At 48.6% G+C, this 21,366-nt stretch overlaps 1 protein-coding gene across 5 annotated transcripts in view; it reads right to left on the bottom strand.

Annotated features, from left to right (window-relative positions):
- Positions 1-4,095: 4,095 nt before the first annotated feature.
- Positions 4,096-21,366, bottom strand: part of ATP7B (ATPase copper transporting beta) — a 65,824-nt gene continuing 48,553 nt past the window's right edge. For all 5 annotated transcript variants that reach the window (XM_069467692.1, XM_069467693.1, XM_069467697.1 and 2 more), the window contains 12 exons: positions 21,197-21,324; positions 20,938-21,092; positions 20,595-20,729; positions 17,551-17,745; positions 15,613-15,795; positions 14,238-14,388; positions 12,891-13,034; positions 11,522-11,664; positions 9,954-10,157; positions 9,756-9,873; positions 8,585-8,687; positions 4,096-8,018 (listed from right to left, as the gene is read on the bottom strand). In XM_069467692.1, coding sequence (XP_069323793.1) covers positions 7,745-8,018; positions 8,585-8,687; positions 9,756-9,873; positions 9,954-10,157; positions 11,522-11,664; positions 12,891-13,034; positions 14,238-14,388; positions 15,613-15,795; positions 17,551-17,745; positions 20,595-20,729; positions 20,938-21,092; positions 21,197-21,324 — 1,933 coding nt within the window. In that variant the 3' untranslated portion in view covers positions 4,096-7,744. The remainder of the gene's footprint in view (positions 8,019-8,584; positions 8,688-9,755; positions 9,874-9,953; positions 10,158-11,521; positions 11,665-12,890; positions 13,035-14,237; positions 14,389-15,612; positions 15,796-17,550; positions 17,746-20,594; positions 20,730-20,937; positions 21,093-21,196; positions 21,325-21,366) is intronic.

The following is a 21,366-nucleotide window of genomic DNA, read 5'->3' as shown; positions in this document are numbered from 1 at the left end:
TCTGTGCCTTACCTGAAGCCTCGCACGGGCTCAGGCCTCATCTAAAGAAACACCTGGTGAATTGAGCTCGTCCTGCAGTGATCTCCTTGCAGTGGCTTTGCTCTTCCTCACTGGCCGTGACAAAGCCACGCCAACGCCACAGCCCCTGCTCTGGTCACTGCCTAGTCACCAGGGGAGGCCAAGGTTACTTGGATCCCTCCAGGAGATCCGCTTCATGGGGCAACAGACACAGTTCACGGGTCCTTCCCCACTGCTGAGGGGAGGACAGTCTGCGAAAAGCAATGGTGTTAAAAGGTGACAGCACTGGAGGGCTGGAGCAGCCTAAGTGTTTAGGCTCCGGAGGAAGGAAGGGGGCAGGAGAGGCAGAGTAAGGACCCTTTGTCGGCTGCATGAGTGTCTGTGTGCGTGTGGCAGGTGGGGCGGGAGGCGGGCTGGGAGTGCCGTAAGGTGGGACAGGGAGCCAGGATAATTGAAAGTGAAAGCACAGGTGACATCCAAACATTACTTAGATCATTTCACAGTGTATCTATACTTCAAAACATCATATTGTACGTGATAAATACATACATTTTTACTGGTCAATTTAAAAAATAAAATAAAACAAAAAATATAAAACACTGTTATCCAGCAAAAAAAAAAAAATATTATAATACTTAGAGATGGGTGGAGTTTTCAGTGAGAAACAAACCCCCCAGCCTGAGGCATCTAGTATATTTCATACTTTACAGGAAACCCTCCTAGACCCCAAATAGGTGTGACCAACGTCACAGACAGGCAGTATCAACTTCCTTTAGGTTCCCAGAAGTGATACGTGCCAACATTTAACTGAGGTCTAAGCTCATATGTATTTGGCCTTAATTCTGAGCATTAATCAGCAAAGAGAAGCCGTCAGTTTATAAAACACCTACATTCCTCGAAAAAAAATAAGTAAAAGATGCTCTCACTGCCCCCAACCCCAGGAACTATTAAAGGCAGGTGATTCTGTGACTACATTCACATGCTGCCACAGCCCACTTGCTTCTGTGATGGAAATACCTCACCACTGTGCTGGGTTTTATATTTAGCCCCCAAAGCTGGGTCATCAGAAATAGCAGAGCAAGATTGTTCTATTTTAATCAAAAATTAGTGCATTCTTTAGGAAACCATACCTGAAGGTAGTGATGTAATTCTACCCAGGAGAAAGGGGAAAGACATCCAAAAAGATTGGTGAAAATGATCAAATTCCTGAATATAATTCAGGTGGGTTGAATGAGACAAGATCCTGCCTTCTAAGCCCAGACTGAAATGTCACATTAAAAATAAACCACTTTCCTTTTTTCCGCAGCTCTTGTTCGCTAGCACCCTTTACACTCGTGTTCTCAATTCCCACCGAGCACCTGCATCACTCGGACAGTCAGTATTTCCCGAGAGCCTGCACCCCGTTCCGGGACCATCCCAGATCTTCCCCGAGAGCCTCTGCTCCAAGGCCCTCCTTGGGGACCCCGCATCAGTGTCATTTTACTGATGACTGCCTTTTAAGAGGGTCTACCGTGTGCCAGGCACCGTGCTAGGCATTGAACACACATAATTCCATTTAACCGTCACAAGCCAATGATTCAGGAGCTCAGAAAGGCAAGTGACTTCCTCAGAGGGGAAGCCATGTTTTGAACTCAGGTCTGCCCAACTCCAAGGCCAGTTATTTAGCCTCCTCCACATTATGTGGCCTTCCGTCCTTCCTTGAACACAGGGCACACTGAGGCAGAGGTCACACGCTAGGACCACCAGGAAACAAGAGAATGGGGTCTGGCCTGGCGTCTAGCAAAGGGTCAAAGGCAGCTCCTTTTTAAGCAAACTTCCATTAACAGTTCTTCTAAGTCTTAGCAGCACCTATAAATAAACAGATGCTTCCTGGGCCCAACAGACGAAGGTGGCTTTTACCTGCTTAGGGGAGAAAGGCTGAGCTGTTGTTGTTGGTTTTCTTTTTTCTAGAATACAGATATTATCACTCATGACAGCAACGATGACAACAGCAGCTAAGGTTGAGCACTCCAGATGTGCCAGGCACTGTCCTAAGTGCTTTACTCAGACGACCTCATGCCCACAGCAACCCTGTGACACAGGAACTATTATTGCCCCCATTTGTGTAGACGAGAAGGCTGAGGCCTCAGATCACACTTTTGTTATTTTTTTCATTTGCAGAGAGGTAGATGATCTGGAGACTGGACAACACGTTCCCTGCCCACTGAGATTACCTGGGACCACTGGGCCATGCAGGTTGCCTATGGACTGCCCCTTCCATCCCCGTATCTGAGGACAGGTGAGAAAACAGGGGGCTGGAGCAGGTGAACCCTCCTCAGGGTCAAGCAGCCCCCAGGGGCCTTGGTGAGGATCTACCTTCCAGGCCACTAGGGTGCCAGCTCTGTAGTCGACACTGCTGAGGACAGACTGCTGCCCAGAGGTTGAGGTGGACTCCTGCAGTCCCAAGCCAAACACAGGAGCCAGAACTCGGAGCACTGTGAGCCCTTTAAAAACCTTTTTCTCCCCTTAGATAAGTTCAAGACAAAAAAAAAAAAAAAAATTAATCCAAACATACAAGCATATTTAACATGAAGCTCAGCACATGATGATAAAGAGAAATATGACGATCGCCAAGTCACCCCAACATTACTCTGCACGGCTAAATGCAAACGTGAGGAGGCCCTGAACCCCGGGGCTGCGAGCACAGGTGTTACATACATTGTAGCGTAGAGGTGCCCAGTGCCAGGGCTGAACCCCAGCCTCACCCTCTTCCCTTTCTCCTGTGTTTTCATTACGATCATGCTCATCTGAATTTCCAGATACATAAAAAGCGATGAAGAGAATTGGCTGTGGCTGCAGGCTGGGAGGTTGTTTTGGTCAGAGAGACACCTGGTGGCTCTTGAGATAAACCACACTGTCCTGCCAAAAGGCACCTCTTGGCCCACGTGAGGCCAAGTGGGGGCGAGGAAGCTTGGCCTCTCTAAGGGGGACAAAGGCGTTCACTTTTGGGAGGAGGAGGAAGATTTCCAGAGGGAGCATTGGCTTTGGGGCCAGAGCCAAGTGGCTTTGAAGGCCCCGCTGCCTCCCCGACAGCCAGCTCCACAACCTGAGGCTTGATTCCTGTCTGTGGAAGTGGGACCATGGTGCAAATAGCAGGCCCACCAGATGAGCGACGGAACCCGCCCTGGCACCCAGCAGCCTGGAGGTATCTGACCGGGACCTGAACCAGCTCACAACAGGTCCCCCCAGGGCCCACTGCGGCACCTCTGTGCTCGGATGGCTGCAACTCGGTCAGGAGTTGGGCTCCAAGGGGTAGGAAGGCTTTGCTGCCTCAGTGTCCCAATGTGGTCCACCCACAAAGGACATCCCTCCTTGATACAAATCATGTTCATGAGCTTTCCTTTTGGGGCTGGGGGGAAAGCATTATGGGAGCCTTTCTCCCCTATTTTCTATATTTATGGTTAAATTTTTGCTATAAGCAATTGTGTTTATAACCAAGAAGAAATAATAGCCATTTCTATTTCAGAGGGAAAAAAATGCTAAATTTCCGTCAATTCTTGTTTTCATTTTAGCCTTTGGATGATTTTACATCTGTTTATTCATCTTTTTGAATAGAAGAAAGGAGATTCTGGGATTTCGCAGCACTACTTAACATTCTCATATTCTATCCTGTAATTTCAACCGTTGTCATTGTCTTCACACAAAGGAAAACAGCAGACGAGTAGACATCTCCCTCTGGAATGAAACGCAGACAATGGTGTTTATATGCCTGCCCAAGCCAAGTTTGAAAATGAAGACAGTGGAGTGGTTTCATTTCTACCAGCTCCACAATACTGCCCAGTACCGAATCAGCTTTCCCACACACGGACGTAGTCTGAACAGGGAACCAAGAGTTAGCACGAGTGGTTGCTTGAAGCATTTCTTTGTATATACGATCCTTGCTTTTTTTTTTTATTTAAATAAATAAGAAAAAGTTGTATGCAAACAACAATTTTCTAACTCAATTTCATATACATTAGGGAATTTATCTACTGAAATACAAATTTTTTAAAGCAAAAAAACACCCTTCTGTATTTAAATTATTTTTCTAATAAAGGTCACCTTTATTAATCTTGGTTCCTTAGAAAAGTAACAGAATAATTTGAAGGTTTTTTCACATGTCAATTTCCAGATGGCTTTTTTTTTTTTCTTTGAGACAGAGTCCCACTTTGTTGCCCAGGCTAGAGTACAGTGGTGTCATCATAGCTCATGGCAACTCCTGGGCTCAAGCAATCCTCCTGCCTCAGCCTGCCAAGTACCTGGGACTCCAGGTGGGCGCCACCACACCCAGATAATTTTTTCTAATTTCAGTAGAGACAGCGTCTCGCTCTTGCTCAGGTTGGTCTCACTCAAACCCCTGAGCTCAAGCTATCCTCCCACCTTGGCCTCCCAGAGTGTTAGGATTACAGGGGTGAGCCTGGCCCAGATACCATTTGTTAAAAGAAAGCTAGAATTATCACATTCATTTATTTAAAAGGTAATCCCATCACAATTCTCCACTAAAGTCTTAAAGACTGAAAGTTTATCAGGAATGCTGTGATTTATTCTGGTGCTTGGTGAATCTATCAGGGAAATTTGCTCAAGTTTTAGAAAGCATGTTATTTTCTAAAGAAGTGGGATCCCTTCCTAAGGTGGTATCAACTCTTGCTTTTCCATACCGGGGCATCCAGAAAATCAGTCACGTGCATGAGGCATTTAGTCCTCCAGGGGGTGCCAGCGGGCACTGTGGCACAGCAGCACATGGTGCCCTAGGGCTGGCCATCTAGCAGCGCAGTCATTTTGAGCACAAGATCATCACCTCAATGATTCCACAGAGAAGTGTGGGTACCAAGACGTGGATATGGGGGGAAAGCTTGAAATGTGATAAAGGATTACGTCACCAGCACGTCTCTGGAATCTACAATTGTGCAAAGCTCTAAAGTAGGTAGTTTGTGTCAATGGTGACTTCCCAGTGTCTATTTCCCTTTGAAGAAAGGTGGCCACATGTCCCAGTTTGTCTAGATAGTCCTAGTTTAGGCCAGTTGTCCCGGCATAACTATTAATAGTGCCTCCTTTTACTCTTAAAAGTGTCCTGGTTCAGATGACAAATTATACTGTCACCTCCCTTTCGGTGTACCCCACTTAGGGCCCCCTCGCTACCCTAAGATGCCCACAGAGCTTTCCGGGCAGAGCCCCTTGGTCCAGATTTTTCTGCTACTCCCCCTGCCCCACTCTTCCAGGGCCAAGGAACTCAAAATAGATCCCTTCTGATTAAGATGTGTATGTTTCAGAGCAGCCTTTTGCAGAAAATCACCCTGAAGCAGAGAAGCCACATGATGGGGTGCACTGTGCCTGGCACAGTGGGGGGACTGAGTCCTCCCCACACACCACTGAGGCCGGCCACATTCGGCATTCAAGAGCGGGGTGAACACCAGTGCCGGGGATGGCAAATCAAGGGCCACCCTCACGTCCCCCGCTGTTAAGACCCCATCCTTCTCCGCCCGGTAAATGCGAGGAGCTGAGCCAGCGCCTCAAGGCCATCACGGCACCCAGGGCCCCACTGGCCTCTGGCCATGTTCTCTCACAGGCAGAGCCAGCAGGGCAGACTTTTAGAGGAATAAAAGAAACTTTATTCTATTATTGCATGGAAAGTTTTTGAATTAAGAATTACCTGACCAAATCCTTTATTCTCGAACATCTAGAAGGTTATTTTCTGTAAAATTACGTAAATATTTTCATGTCCATATATGAACATGGAGTTTATGGTCCTAAAAGTTTTAAAAATCAACACAATTATTTAGATGATGATTCGCCTCGTTAGAAAACAAGACACATTCCCCGAGCAACAATAAAGAGAGGATACAACTTGGGACAGACAGCGGGGGTGGGGCGGGGAGGCCAAGGCAGAGACTAAAAACAAGGAAAACATAACAAAACCCTGTGCTGGATTTAAAAGATAAAACCTGGCAAAAACTACATTAAATGCAAAAATTGAAACTAATCAGCCAAGGTGGAGGTGACATGACCTCGTGAATCAACTGCAATCTGAACTAGATACAGCTAATACGTCACCTGGCTGACGTGTTCTTCCAGGAGGCAAGGACCTTTGCCTTGTTTATTCTTATCGAGCAAACTGATATTCAAAGCAGCAGCAGAATTGGAGAAAAGCCTTCAGAGCCAACAGACAAGGCGTGTGTTAATATATTGGCTGTGTGATCCCGGGCAAGATTCGGCTTCTCTGAGCCTGTTTCCTTGCCTGTAAAATGTAGACAATAATAGCTACCTTGCTGGTTTGGTGGGAGGATTAGAGATAACCCAGAAAAAAAGTGCTATGAACACTGCCCTTGGCAAATAATGGACACTCAATAAATAACTAAAATTATTTTGTGTGTGAGACAAAGGCTTCACTTTAGAATTTAATCTGATTCTAGTACTTGGTCCCTTGTGGTTCTGTCAATCGCCACGGACTTCAGAGTCTAAAACTGGGCCTGTTCCTGCCCCTCTGATGTCACACGATCACAAAGAGCCACCGAGAGGTAAAAACAGACTCTCCTTTGGGGAGCTGTGGCCACCCCTTCCCTAAGGGGCCCACGCAGCGTGTAGGCTCATGGGGGAGCGCTGTGCCTTCCTTACTCAGGCAGCACTGCTTCTCTGAGTCGCCAGGGCACTAGTGACATGAATTCTCTGCTGGAGCCCATGAGGTGACAGAAGACCATGTACATGAAGCTCCTGGGACCATGCGGGGAGGCTTCTGCATACACACCCCTCCCACAGGGCACCTGTTTCAAGCACCACAGGCTGCCCAGGGACACGGAAGGACGCCCTGGTCGTGAGCACCGAGACCCCATAGGAAGCCAGGCTTGGACCCTCAGGCCGGGCTCCGAGACTCTCACTTCCGCTGGCAGCAACAGCAACCTGCTCTGAGAGGAGAAGCCCCAACCCCATGGAGAAGCGGCTCCTAAGCGAGAAAGAGCTCCCCTCACCCTGAACAGGGCGTGGCGAGCTGCCGGCCGGGGTGTGCGGGCCGCGTGTGAGTGAGGCGGCAGATTCAGGCTGGACACGCGTACGCCACAGCGTCTGCAGGGCCACAGGGCCAATGGGCCTGTCCTCAGAGGTGACAGGCACGGGGAGGGGGGTCCCCAGCATCAAGGACGCCAAGCACACAGAGGGGAGAAAAGGAAGAGGTTGGGCCAGCAGAAAACAACAGGTGCACTTGAGGTAAACTGTGGTCTCGGAAAGACGATGCACATAGGTATTGTCAAAAAGAGCCTGACAGCGAGTTCTGCAGGAGGTCTGGAAAGGCCCCGCTAGGCTTTCGGTCCTACTGAGATTGTTCCTCATTATGTAAGTCGTCGTCCCAAATACTGTGAGCAGAGGTCTGTGAGGAGCACTGACCCGCCTCTTGTATTCCAGAGTCCAAGCAAGGCTTCTGACAAAGCCCGCGCCGACAGCATGCTGAGGCCATGACGCTCTGCCCCGCACCAGCAGGACCCAGGCAGGGCAGGACTCCACAGGCCACGCCACGTGCTGCAGGGTGGGATGACCAGAAACGTCCAGGAAGTACAAGTCCCCAAGGCCGCAGCAAGCTTTGCCCACCCTGCTGCTGGCTGCTGGCGCTGCACCTGCTCGGCTCAAGCAGCGAATGGATGCCAGCTCCCTTTCGGAAGGAGTCGGGCCGGCTGCTTCGCTGGAGAGAGATGGGCCCTGCCCTGCCCTGGGCCTAGGGCTTCTAGATGTACTGCTCCTCGTCCCTGTCATTCAGGAGCAGAGACCACTTGTCCCCACCGTCGTCCACTGCAGTGCTATGCCGAGATGGCCTGTCGGGAGTCAGGGAGGACAGAGACACCTGGCTGACGTAGCTGACCTGGTCCCACGGTGTGGCCCTGGGGGAGTCTCGCCGCCGGTCATCCATGCCGATGTACACACTGACCTGGGACGCAGTCAGGGGCTTCATGCGGCCGTGGGCCCGAGCCTCGTACCTCTCCGCGTCGGGCTTCTTATAGCTGGAACGCAAGAATGCAAGAGCATCTGAGCCTTTCAGGACACAGGGCTCTTTTTTGTTCCTTGAAGCCTGGTGAGGGCCTCTCATCCATCTTTGAATAACATGCAGTATCAAAACCTCATGTGTTTTAAAGAAAACAGACATTAAACGCCAATGGTTTCAGTAAAGTTCACCTGATTTAGAAACTTCCTAGTAAGCAAATGCCTTACATGTAGTAGGCTGCCATTAACTTTTGTTAAATCAATACATTAAGAAATGAAAAAAGATAATACACAGGTATCTCATATCTATGTGATATTCACATAAACAGCCCTCGAGCAGCAGAGTGAGAACAGTCCAGTGCATTGACTGCTGAGTGGTAAACCAGCTGCTCGTGGTCCCGATGAATCACTCCACACACACCCCTGGCTGCCACTGTGGCGTCTGCCTCAGGTGAATGAATGGGGAGCCAGCACGCACGCCCATTCTTACCCCAGGCAGTGCACTGGTGAGCCCAACCTGCCATGAGCACACAGTGATGGGGCCTCCTGGGAGACTCGAACAGACGCCCCACCCCGCAGGACTCACCACTTGAGCTGCAGGGAAGAGAGCACCACAGACACGGAAGAGGCCGCCATGGCCGCCGAGCCCATCCAGGGCTGCAGCACGATGCCGATGGGCATGAACACACCTGCCGGGGGAAGGACACGCACTCACACCAAAGCAGAGGTAAGAGCAAGGAGCAGATCTCCGGCATGGGGGTTGGGGGGAGGGGAGAGGGGATGGGGGGGTGCCGGGACCCACCCTCAGCCACCCCTGCCCACATTGCACCCACAGGTCCCTGAGGGGAGGCTGTGCTAGAAAGCTGGGCATGGGGTACTGTCAGGGACCTGGCTCTCTTCCACCTACCCTGCCCTTCCCAGAACCACCCACGGGTGGAACCCCATTTCAGGAGTGCTCTGGGGAGCAGAGGTGCAGGGGAGGAGGGAAAGCGGCAGGAGGCACAGGAGCCAGCTGTCCTGGGCAGGATTAATTAATTTTTTTTTTTTTTGAAAGTCTCACTCTGTCACCCTAGGTAGAGTGTAGTGGAGTGATCACAGCTTACTGCAACCTCAAACTCCTGGGATCAAGTGATCCTCCTGCCTCAGCCTCCCAAGTAGCTGGGACTACAGGCAGCACCACCACGCCCACCTAATTTTTCTGTTTTTTGTAGAGACAGGGTCTCACTATTGCCCAGGCTGGTCTTGAACTCCTGGTCTCAAGGGATCCTCCCGCCTCTGCCTCCCAAAGTGTTAGGATTACAGGCACTCTCCCCTGATGGGATCACAGGGCACGTTTCTCCCCACTGCACCCAGCCTCTGGGCAGGATTAAACTTTAAAACAAGGTTTTGAAACACCAATCGTGGTGTCTACATGTGGCAGGTGCCCCGTAACTCTTAATAATGATGATTTTTCAGACTCTATGTCTTAATAAATGGTTCAGAAAATGGGGCCACACAAATAAAGAGCCAAGCCTCTCGACCAGCTTTGTAGAAAGGACCAGTGTGAAGGAAGGTTTGGGGTCCTCTCAGCAGTTTCTCATTTCCCGTCAGAGACGTGTAAATTCAGCAGGGACTGTAAGGACACCAGCCTTTCTAAAAGGCCTCTGGCCAGCCAGCGGGCGGGCTCCTCACTGAGCGTGGCAGGAACCTGGCAGGGGGAAGCCTTCCTGGCCCCAGCTGGGGCCACAGGTAACGGAGCAGGTGAGGGCCACCCCTACCTGCCGCGATGGGAACCCCGACCAGGTTATAAATCAGCGCCAGGACCAGATTGACTCGGATTCTGCGGACGGTCCTCTTGGAAAGGTGAATGCTGGCCACTACGTCGAGCAGGTCGTTCTGGAGGGGAGAAACACATGGTGAGGAGGGGTCTGCTCCACACCTCACCACTCCCACGGCCTGCACACAGCCGCACTCACCCTGATGAGGACGACGTCGGCCGCCTCGATGGCAACGTCTGTGCCTGTGCCAATGGCGACACCCATGTCCGCCTGGGCCAAGGCCGGGGAGTCGTTAACCCCGTCTCCCACCATGGCGACCTTCTTCCCTGCGTTCTGGAGCTCCTGGACCTTGGCCACCTTGTGAGAAGGCAGCACCTCTGCAAAGACTTTTTTGATGCCAACCTAAGAGGAAAGGAAAGCAACATCTGGTGTTGGCCAAAGACAGCAGGCAGTGGCAGAAACCCTAAGTCACCCTTTCCCCCTGGCCTCGGCCTCCAGGACCAGTCAGTCAACCACATCCTGCAGGTCTGCGGTCACAGGGCACGTTTCTCCCCAGGTGCCGCCCTAATGTCCCGCACTGGCTTAGGCCCTGTCCTTTCTCAGATGGGCAAACAGCCCCCTTGCTGGCCTCTCTGTCCACATCTCAGACCCCCAACTCTCCTCTCCACGTGCCGTCCTGGACGTCTTTCCAAAACAATCATTAATCATGTTAATCAACAATCGTGTTAACCTCCTGCTTCACGTCCTCCAGTGGATCCAACCCACCTCCCTGGGGACAACAGCTAAACTCTTAGGGATTTGCCTTCTGAGGCCCCTGGGTCTGGCCTCTTCCTGGTGACCCACAGCTAGGGCCACACTAGGCTCTGCACCATGTAGCTCCCTGCAGCTTCTCCAAATCACCAAATCACCGTGTCACTCTGTGCCCCTGGGTGATGTTCGCGCTGCCTGCTACAGGCAAGGAAGGCTCAGTTCTCCTTTCCCAGGCCCTCTCCTGCTTCTCAGGTCTACGCCCCGTCACTGCTCTGCCCCGTTTCTGGTCCACCCCACTGCAGGGCCACGAGCCCCTCTTCACTCCTCACAGTGCTTGGCCCTGTGCTTGTGTGTCACACCCACGGTGTTTTGTGTGGATGAACCAGTTTTAACCAGGAAATAGGGGGAGGACACTCAACAATTCTGTCATTAGCAAGGAAGACCACCGAAAACAGAAATATTGCTGCTTCCCTTGTAGGATGCAATTAATTTTCAAAGCATACAGCTCTGCACACCTTTGTGGGAGAGGGGGGAGTACAATTTTCAGGAATTCACGCTGGAGCTGCTGCTGTGTGAGGAGTCAGGCAGCCGCCCTGCCATGCTGTCCTCCTGGCCCAAACTCAGCACCAAGGGCCGCTGGAGCCCTGCCCAGAACCGAGCTATCTGGGCACACGAGTGACAAGAGCCAAGCTGGCAAAACCTTCCCTTAACATGAAGATGTCTTTTAGCCCTCAAGCCATAAACTATTTTTCTCCTATTGCAAAGCCTGGGACATGGTTATAGAATACTAGAATTGCTTTTTCCAGGGATGTGTGCACCCGGCCCCAGGGACAAGACCTCGGTGGCGGCAGCACAGCAGTCTCAGATGCTGCCTAGCTCGGAGCAGAACAGAGTACTCAGGGCAAACAGCACCTGGGAAGAGCAGAAGCGAAGCTGAGCGCTGGGTGCCTTGCTGTTTATTTTTGTCCCTAGATGCTTCTGTGAACTTAACAGTTTGTAGTCTTGAAGGGCCGTACCTGAGTAGCAATGGCTCTGGCTGTCTTCCGGTTGTCCCCTGTGATCAGAACCACGTCGACACCCATGCTTTGCAGCGTGTGCACAGCCAGGGCGGCCTCCTGCTTCACAGCGTCTGCGATGGCGATCATCCCGCAGAGCACACCTGGGGCAAAGCAGCCTGCGTCAGCGCGCGTGGGACGGGGCACCCCAAGCCAGTGTAACGTCATGACAGTTACAACAGTTCTCACCATGTAATGCTACGCGCAAAACATGATTATGTAACATGATATGGTTTTTCTTAGTTGTACACATTTAAAGATGCACACAAAAGTCTGGAAGCAATATAGAAATGTTCACAGAGGCCCCTGAGGGGTAGGGTTATAAGTGCTTTCATTTCTTCTTTGTGGCTCTCTGAATTTTCCAAATTTTCTGCAAGGAACATGTATTATTTTGCAAAGTATCTGGCTCATAATAAGAACTCAATACATGTTAGCTATTAAAATTTGAGAAATATAACAAATGTTAAAGTGATGAACATCCAAACTAGAAAAAAAAAATCAATCCTTTCTTTTTGTCTGTTCCTACAGAAAACATTTCTGCAGAATTTTTCTTTTAGTGCATCTTTAGACAGAGAAGTAGGTTTCTAGGGCCAAGGTGTGAACGGGAACAGAGTGAGCGATGGATGAGGGGGCATAGTTGTGCCAATTCTAGTTTGACTAACCAAGGGGACTGTGGGTTTACAAACACTTAGAAAAAGGAAAAAAGAGAGAAGGGGAGAGGAAGATGTATTTAGTTGGAGCATTCAAAATACAGCACATAAATTATTTCTTATTTGCACATAGTTTTACTTCTATTAGCAAAACTAACATTAACAAAGTAAAGATTCTACTCTCTTTAAGACACAGACAGATAGAATCTGAGTACTAAGACACATGCAGTCTCGAGAGGCTCTGCACACACACAATCTGTGCGCAGCAGACAGGGAAGAGCTGCGGGGATCACATTATTTAAACACACCCTGTAGTTAAAGCTATGGGAAGTGAATTCCTGCATTGTCTGCAGGGATGAACGAGAAGGATGACTTTGAACGACCCACTAGGACAGGAGCAATGATGATGGCAAAGATAACTTAGGATTCCAACGGCAAGACCAGTGCCAGAACAGAGCTGGCTGTTGCGTCAGATGGAGACAGTCAGATGGAAAGAAAGGGCTCTGGATGGGAATGAAGACAAAGGACGGCAAGACAACCTTCCGGAAAACAGACCTGAAACTAACCAAGAGGAAGATTCATTTAAAAAAAAAAAAAAAAAAAAGGAGGGCTCCTTTTGTCTGACATCCACAGAAAACTGCATTTTAAGGGACTGGAAGGAAGGTCCGAGCAAGAGGTACCGTCAATGGCCACCAGGATGGCCGTCTGCCCTTTCATCTCATGGTCTGTCATCGCGTCACTGACATCGTTGGGCACGGTTAAGCCATTGCGCCTCAGCCACTCGCGGTTTCCAATCAGCACAGAGAAGGTCTGGGGGGCTGCATCTATTCAAAAGAGACTGTGGTTATTTCTAAATAGTCCAGTTTCACTATGAACTGAAAATCATGCTATCCTTTTCACAGCAAAATATCCATTTAACCGTTTTGAAAAAACGATAACCTGGTAAGTGCCTCTTGTAACATCATCCTTTAAGACCAGGGGAAGAAGTACAATTCCTGTGCAGGACAGGTGGGTATGAATTAAAATGAGGTGATAATAGTACATGCTATATGTGTGAAGACGTTATAAGCATATTAGGACATTGTCATACGATGTCCTTATCTGCCTGTAGAGGTATCCACTGACTTTCTTCACAGGGATTACAAGCACTTAGTTATTAGCCCCACACCCAAAGCAAGTGCTGACTAGATTCATTACTGCTTGGTATCAATGACCCCAGGTAATCAACAAATAATCAGAAAAGTCTATTTCTATGAAATGTTTTACCCTATAACTCCTGAAAGGCAGGCGCATCTCTCACCTGTCACCTTCTATCAGTGTGCTGCTGACTGAGGCGTCACTGCACGACCAGCCCCTGAAAGCTATAGTGGAAAGGTCACCCTGGGGCTTTCAATTGCTAGAAGGTGATGGATGGTGTCTAACAACACAATCTAAATCAAGATTTCACAACCTACATACTTAGAAAAATGAGACACGGGGTTTTGGGTGTCCCCCTCCCCCCACGCTGATGGCTGGCAAGCTTCCCTTAGAATAAGAAAGGCCATTCTTCGAAGGAGGCGTCGCTCCAAGCAGCGTCCCTTCCTGGCTTGGATGGGACATTTCCATCTGTTTTCCATGAATCCTTCTGCCAGCTCTGTAAATACTACGCATCCCATCATGGTTCAACCACATGGGAGGCAAACAAGAAGAACAAAAGTAGAAGTCCCATCTGTCTACTCTGCAGCTTATGAGAAGCACACTCGATTTGTGATAAGAAAGAGGAGAATCAAAATAATGGGTCAGCTAAGCAGTACTCCATGAATCTAAGTCATGTCTACTTCTGCAGGCCATAAGCATCAAAGAATACAAGGGAGAAACTGCAGGCTTCCCTGGGGAGGCAGGTGCAGGTGCCCCAGCCATGAGCCACCTTCACCCCCAGCAGGGAAATCATGGCAGGCGGGCCCAGCTGGGTGCTCTCTGTGGTTCGGCACACTCCACTTTAACCCAGCCGGGCCCAGATCTAGCACAGAGACAAAGGCCAAGGATACCTTTTTCTGCAAGAAGGCTGCCAACCCATTCACCCGGCGGGCGCTCACTGTGGGCCAGGATGCCTTCCACATTGCTGACTTTGCACCCGATTCCACAGCCTGGCACTGCCTGGAAATCCGTGCAGTACCCCAAGGTCTCCGTTCCGAGTTCCTGCAAAGGCAGGGAGAGCAGAGGAGAGGGAGCTGAGACCAGAAAACCGAGAGGGGTGAAGTGGGAGGGAGGACAGGGACACAGGGTGAAGGCAGTAGGAGCAGCGTGAGGCAGGAGAGGGAAGTGGAACTGATGGGGAAGGATAAGAGCGCAACTGGGAACTCAGCAATTAATTTTCTCTCCTCTGACACCGATATAGCTAGTGAATTAAGTAAGACTGATCAGCCTAAAGTCTCTGCCTGGGTGATGCCTCACCTAGTGAACAGGCTGCAGACTAGAAAGGAGAGAGGTGATTCACACCAAACACCTCCAATCAAAGAAGGGTGCAGGTGCCAAAGAGAAGAAGATGTCATTTTTATGTTGCCAACAACTTCATTAAAACGATGGAACAAGCAAGTGGTGACAAAGCTACCTTGAGGCTCATGAGAGAAGTGCCCATGCAGCAGGCCCTGGAGGAGGGCATGAGGTGGCGGGGAGCGAAGCGAGCAAAGCCCCACGTGAAGGGTGGGTGTGAGCCCTTGGTCTGTCTGACCCTCCACGAAGGACAAAACCAGAAATGAGGTTTCTGGAAGATCTCCTGTCCAGGAAGAGGTGCCAACTTTTTTTCAAGGCCTCCATCTCACCTTTCTACGTTTACTATTAGTAATACCAGTATTGCTCAAATCGTTTAAAAATTGTCAGAGCAATATCCTAGTACGTTCTGCCGCCTGTATATTCAGATTGAAGACAGAGAAAACAGAAATAGGACCTTTTACACGGAGAGACCAAAGGAGCGCAATGCTTCTCCACGCCTGTGCCAAGAACCCACGGGGCATTCTGGCTTAGCCCTGCTGGTTCCTCTCCATGTCAGATGTCCCCGGTGCAGAGCACTTCTCCCTCCCTCACCCCAATACTCCCATGTCACCTTTGTGTTTGTCAGCACTAAGCGCTGGCCAAGGACTGAGTTTCTAGACTGCCTGTCCTCCCCTCGGGCTGTAAGCTCCCAGGGGGCAGAGTTGTCTCTCATGAGTTTTGTTGTCCCAAGCACAGTGCCAAGCAGATGCTCAGCAAATGACTGTGACACTGAACTTCCTTTGTGATAACCTGGAACTGTGACAAGGGCCGCCCAGGAGCCTGCTCAGTGGTTTTCTAGACCACACAGTGGCAGGCCCCCTCGGGGCAGCTAGGAGAGAAGGCCCCTGGTGAGGCATGGAACGGGGCAGGGCCACACCCAGGTCCACGTACCTCCTTACAGTATTTGGTGACTGCCACACCCAAGGGGTGTTCGCTGCTGGCCTCTGCAGTCCCCACCACAGCCAGAACCTTCCTGAGGGGCAGCGTGGCCATGTCCACAAGCAGGAGGAACCGCATGACTCTGGGGATGCCATGGGTAATGGTGCCAGTTTTGTCAAACATCACAGTCTTTATCTGCCAAAAACAACCGTGTCTGCGTGACCACGATACAGATGTGAGGGGCTTTCACAGTCCACACAACGCTGAGGCAGAACTTAAACCACCTGCCTCAGGAAGATAACAGTACTCCTTCATAACTTCTCAGCATAACCCTCTGCAGTCGGACTACAGCAGGGCTTCAACAGCTGCTGCTCTGAAGAAGCTGTTTTCCTGTCTGCCCAGTCAAAAACACCCACACTGTGGCTTAACCTTGACCAGGTAAAGCCAGAAACGCTCACTTGGCTGTACAGGTGACGGGGTGGCACTGTCTCCTGCACAGTGACATCATTGCAGACTTCCTCCTGTCAGGTCGGGAGTCAGGACCCGGGGTGTCTTCCTGCCTCCCTGTCAACTGCTATCCACGGAGCCCAAGCACCGTTTTCTCTTGCCTGCCTAAGTGCAAAAGCTACCGGAAATACAGTCTTCACACTCCAAGTGCAAGAAAGGAAAGGACTATTCTGTGGCCATAATGACAAGTGACCCCCGCCCCCCTGCCCAAGAGGCCAGTTTTAAATCCGTCCCACTTGGTCAATGGCAGTTTGCGCCAGTCCCCACGTGTCTGACAGCGGCAGCCACACTCAGCATCTGCACTTCCATGGCCGTGGCCAGCCGAGCCCTTGCTTCTGGATAGTCCACCAGCCCTGGACTGCACGCTTCCTTGAGCCCTGTCTAGGGCCAGCACGCTGCTCTGTCCAGACCATTCCCACCGCTCTCCCTCACTAGCAAACAATGGCTTCAGCTTTTTGTTTCTGATGCTGAGTGGTGGCCTCTTCCTTCAACACCACTCACTGATCTTCTTCCACTGATTCTTGCCTCCTTCACTCTGCAGCCAGAATGATCTTCCCGACATGGAGTCCGGTCACATCACCCAGGCGCGTCACAGCCTTCCACGGCTCCTGTCGTTCTTAGGGAGGTTCAGAACCCCTCACTAAACCTTCAAGCCTTCGTGTTCCGGCCCTCCCTCAACACCTTCATCTCCACTTTCTCTCTCTCTCTCAATGATTTTCTTCCAGTCCCTCATTTATTCACTCAGCTAGTAACATCCGAATGCTTTGAATGAGCAGGTGCTGGGCTAGATGCTGGGGATACGAGGAGGAAAAGTTCAGTCCCCGATCTGTGGAGCCCACACTCTGGCAGTACAGCTTCCTCAGGCCCTCTCCACCTGCTATCTCCACTGCCAGAACATTCTTCGCACCTCTGTCGAGCACACACAGTAAGTGCTCCACACACACTGAATAAATAAATGGACGTGTGGAAGGCAAGGTTGGTATGTCGGGCAAAAGGAAGATTCGCCACCAACACTGTCACTCACTCTTCACTCCCAGGGTCACAGGACCTGCCACTAATCCCACGGATACTTTTCTCCTGGAGCCTGGCCCTGCATTGGCTGCAGGCCTCTGGGCAAGTTCCCTAGCCTCCTCCCGCTGCTGTTTCCTCATCTGCAAAATGGGAATAACAAGCACCTACTGCAAAGAGTTGTTAGTGTAATTAAATCAATTAAGATTTACAAGGCATTTTATTATGTGTCTGTTAAGCTGCTGCAGTTGTTGCTGCTGTTATTCTCAGTTAGACTTGGTTTCCTGTTCTACTTAATCAACACTGTTACCCTCAGGTGGCTCTAAGGTTTTTCTTTCTATCTGAAATGGTAAACAGATATTATTTTCCTCAAGACTCTCTTAAGAAAATCATCCTCCGGAGAGGAGGGCGGGAGAGCTGCGGTGCAGGGCTGACCTTGTGCGCCATCTCCAGGGGCTTGCCTCCCTTGATGAGGATGCCGTTCTGGGCGGCCACGCCGGTGCCCACCATGACCGCCGTGGGCGTGGCCAGCCCCAGGGAGCAGGGGCAGGCGATGCACAGCACCGTGATGGACGTCTGGAAGGCAAACCGGATGACCACCTCCGTCTGGGAGATATTCTTGTAGGGGCTCTGAGAAGAGGAGACAGGCAGAGGCGGGTGGAGAGTTCAGTGAAGAACCTCCCAGAATTCTCAACACATAGGGACATTTCAGCCAGGCTGGCGGGGCCTGAGACAGTGGGGCGAACTTGGGTTTAGGAAACACGATCGCATTTTGCGCTGCTTCAGTGACAGCTCACTTCACTGTCGCACATCCCAGTTTCCAACTCGATCCCACAGGCTTTCCTCAAAGAGGCATTACAGGAGCAGAGTCTCGCAAAGACTCCTCCACAGGGGAAAGAGCACAGACTCTGGCATCAGGCCAGGTAAACCCACATCCTGGCTCTAACACTAGCTTCACCTCTCTGTGCCTCAGTTTCCCCATATACAAATCGGAGATAATACCCAGCTCGCAGGTTGTAAGGATTAAATGAGGCAATATACATACAAACACATATAAACATACACAGTACAACACATGGTATAGGAAAGGCATCTAATCTAAGAAATTGTAACTATTACCTTATCATTTTTATCATAATTACAAAAGCTTTAAAAATGATGGGCATCCAAAGAATTTCTCCTAAGGTGATAATCATACAAGGGAAAAAAGATACAAAGATATTTATCACAGTGTTTTGTTTTGTTTTTGTAAAGGCGAAATAAAAACAACCAACAGGAGATCAGTTAATTAAACTGAGTATGGTGTGTATAACGGAACATTATGCAATAGTTGGAATGATGACACGTCGTATCTATACTTACTAATATGGAGAGATACCATAATACTGCGAAATTAAAAAGCAAGTACAAAAAGGCATGTGCTGTGATTTTATTCATGGAAAAATCTCTATCTACACCTGCATATAGCCTTTCAGCAGTACTGGAAAGACGTCCACCAAACGGTAAACACAATTACTTCTGGGAATGTGATTCTGAGTCATCTTTATTATCTTCACTATATTTTTCACTATTATTTTCTCTGTAAACCCAAAATAGACAGATAAAATATGGGTCCACTTTTCCAGATAGTGGCACATATTGGTATTATTAGTTGAATTCTGAGACTTTGAATTGTCTTCGTTTGTTTTTTAAAATGGCTGGTGGCTATGGGGTATAATTAACAGATTAATTTTAATTTTGTAATTTTTTATAATTTTAATTTATAGTAAAAAGCATGTTTCCTAAATGAAGGATATAGACCACAATCTCTTTAGTTTCCCCTTACATTCTACTCTTTGATTTTGAAAGGCAGGATTCCAAAATAAAGTATTTTATTAAAGGGTTATTTAATTTCACAGAAACAGTTGTATTTAGTTAGAAGGACCCCTGCTTAAGGTAAGATTTGTAGAAATAAAGATGATGGGATTTAAGAAACGAACAAACTAATTCTTGTCAAAATAACACCTGGCATTGTGATCAAACTGGGTAGACTTCTGGAATTTAACAGGAACCCTTCCCTACAAATGATTTTTGTGTAGCAGAGTGATGATAGTATCTTACAGGAACATGCAGTACCTCATTTGCCAGCATCCTCCCTGATTTTGCAGATAAAAACAAAAGAAGGCAAAGTAAGACAGAGAGGCATGCAACAGTAGAAAGCCACATATTCTAACTTGTTTAGGACTGAGTCTTCCCATGGCCACATGCCAAACGTGCTGCTCTCCCCAGAAAGCAGAAATGTTAGGCAGTCAGGGGCCATGAGTAGCCGCTGGCAAATTCTAGGAATACATTCATAGGTTACTCTGAAAAGCACTGAGCTTCCCTTAGATGGCACAAAGTGCTTAACTTGGACATTTTTCAATTTAAGATAGGAAATTTGAGGGAGAAAATGACATTTTAGTAAATGACATGCACACTAACATTTGATATATCTTTAAATATGGGCAGAATTTTTTTTAAAAAGAAGAACATTATCTATTCCCTATTTGTAGCTTCTTGTTCGATGGCTCTAAAGTAAAATAAGCATTAGGCGGGGCTAGGTATGAGATAAAGTAAAACACCGTTTCTCTCATTGGGCAGCTTTAAATACCACTCTGAGCTGTAAAATAGCTTTTTACATATATCAAGATTTCAACCTTGACACTACTGACATTTGGGGTCAGATAATCCTTTGTTGTAGGGGCCTGTCCTGTGCCTTGTAGAATGCTAAGCAGCATCCTGGCCTCCACCCACCAGATGCAAGTATAATAGCATCCCCTCCCCCAGTTATAGAAACCAAAATTGTCATAGCTCCCAGTGGAGCATCATTGACATATATAGTTCCTACTTCTCAAGCAGAGAAGTCTTGAGGGAGGGATTGTATTTCCCACTTTTTTTTTTTTTTTGAAGTTTGATAAAAACTGTATTTTCTATGATACTGTTCTTTATCCACTTTTTTAAACTCAAAAATGTATACTCCATTGTCTCACTTAAAAATATTTAACAAATATTTAATTATTAAACAGCTATTAGCATTACTTGGAAAGTTGGGAGGTCAAAAATGGTACTTGTGGAAACAGCAAAAAATACATTTTCTTAAAATCTGTTAAATTATCATGCCATGAAAATTCGAAGTGAACTACTTTCTATGATGTATGCCTCATAACCTCAAAAATGGCCAATAATGCATTTTGTAAGTGCCGGCATTACAACTGAGAGCCAGTTGGTGTCTGTGAAAATTATCTAGGTAGAAAGCAAAGGGCAACTTTAATAAGAACCTGCAGAAGGGAAGTGACTGACCATCCTAGCCTGGCTTAGATTTTGTTGCCAATAAGTGAAGCAAGCAAATAAAACATAATGAATAATTAGAGTTCAGTGAGTCTAAGACACAAATGAGTAGGATTAATGGCAGTAGATTATTTAAAACATAACAACCATATAGCCCAAGGCATTCAACTTACAGGAAAGTATTTCTGAACAACACCAAAATCGATAAAACCGATTACAATCCATACCACCAACGTCAAAGTTGAAATGACGATGATAAATGGGACAAAATATCCACTAAACCGGTCAGCCAGTTGCTGAATGGGTGCCTACGAAAATAAAACACCAAGACCACGGGAAATTACAACCTACAAAGAAATGAAACACCACACGCATGGATAAAGACTGGGATTCCTACCTCCCTCGTTTACTAATCAATCTTTACTCAATAAAATTGCCCGATTCTATGGAACCCCTGAAATAATTTCTAAAATGGGGAAACTGAAATGACACTGTTTTTTTAAATTTCTTCATTACCTTTGACATCTGAGCCTCTTCCACCAATTTCACAATCTGAGCCAAAGTGGTATCATTGCCCACGTGGGTAGCTCTAATGAGCACAGAGCCGTGTGCGTTTATAGACCCAGCGATCACGGTGCTTCCGGGTTTCTTAGTGACTGGCATGGCTTCACCTGGAGGTAGAGAGGAGATAACCAACACTCACTCAGTCCCGTCCAGCATTCCCGTGACCTGGCAACTGCTGTGATGTCCACCAAAGGGAAACAAGCCACCTAACCTGTGATGAGGGACTCGTCAGCCATGGTATTGCCTTCCAGGACTTTCCCATCCACTGGGAACTTTCCCCCAGGGACAACCTTGATGATGTCACCCCGCTGCACCAGCTCCATGGGGACTTGCTCCTCTCTGCAACAAATGCCACTCAAGTCACACACCCAGCCACTCACA

This window comes from Eulemur rufifrons, chromosome 4 (genome assembly GCF_041146395.1).
Source record: "Eulemur rufifrons isolate Redbay chromosome 4, OSU_ERuf_1, whole genome shotgun sequence".
Taxonomy (NCBI): Eukaryota; Metazoa; Chordata; class Mammalia; order Primates; family Lemuridae; genus Eulemur; species Eulemur rufifrons.
Note: the sequence above shows the minus strand (reverse complement) of the source record. Positions and strands in the feature narration are given on the sequence as shown.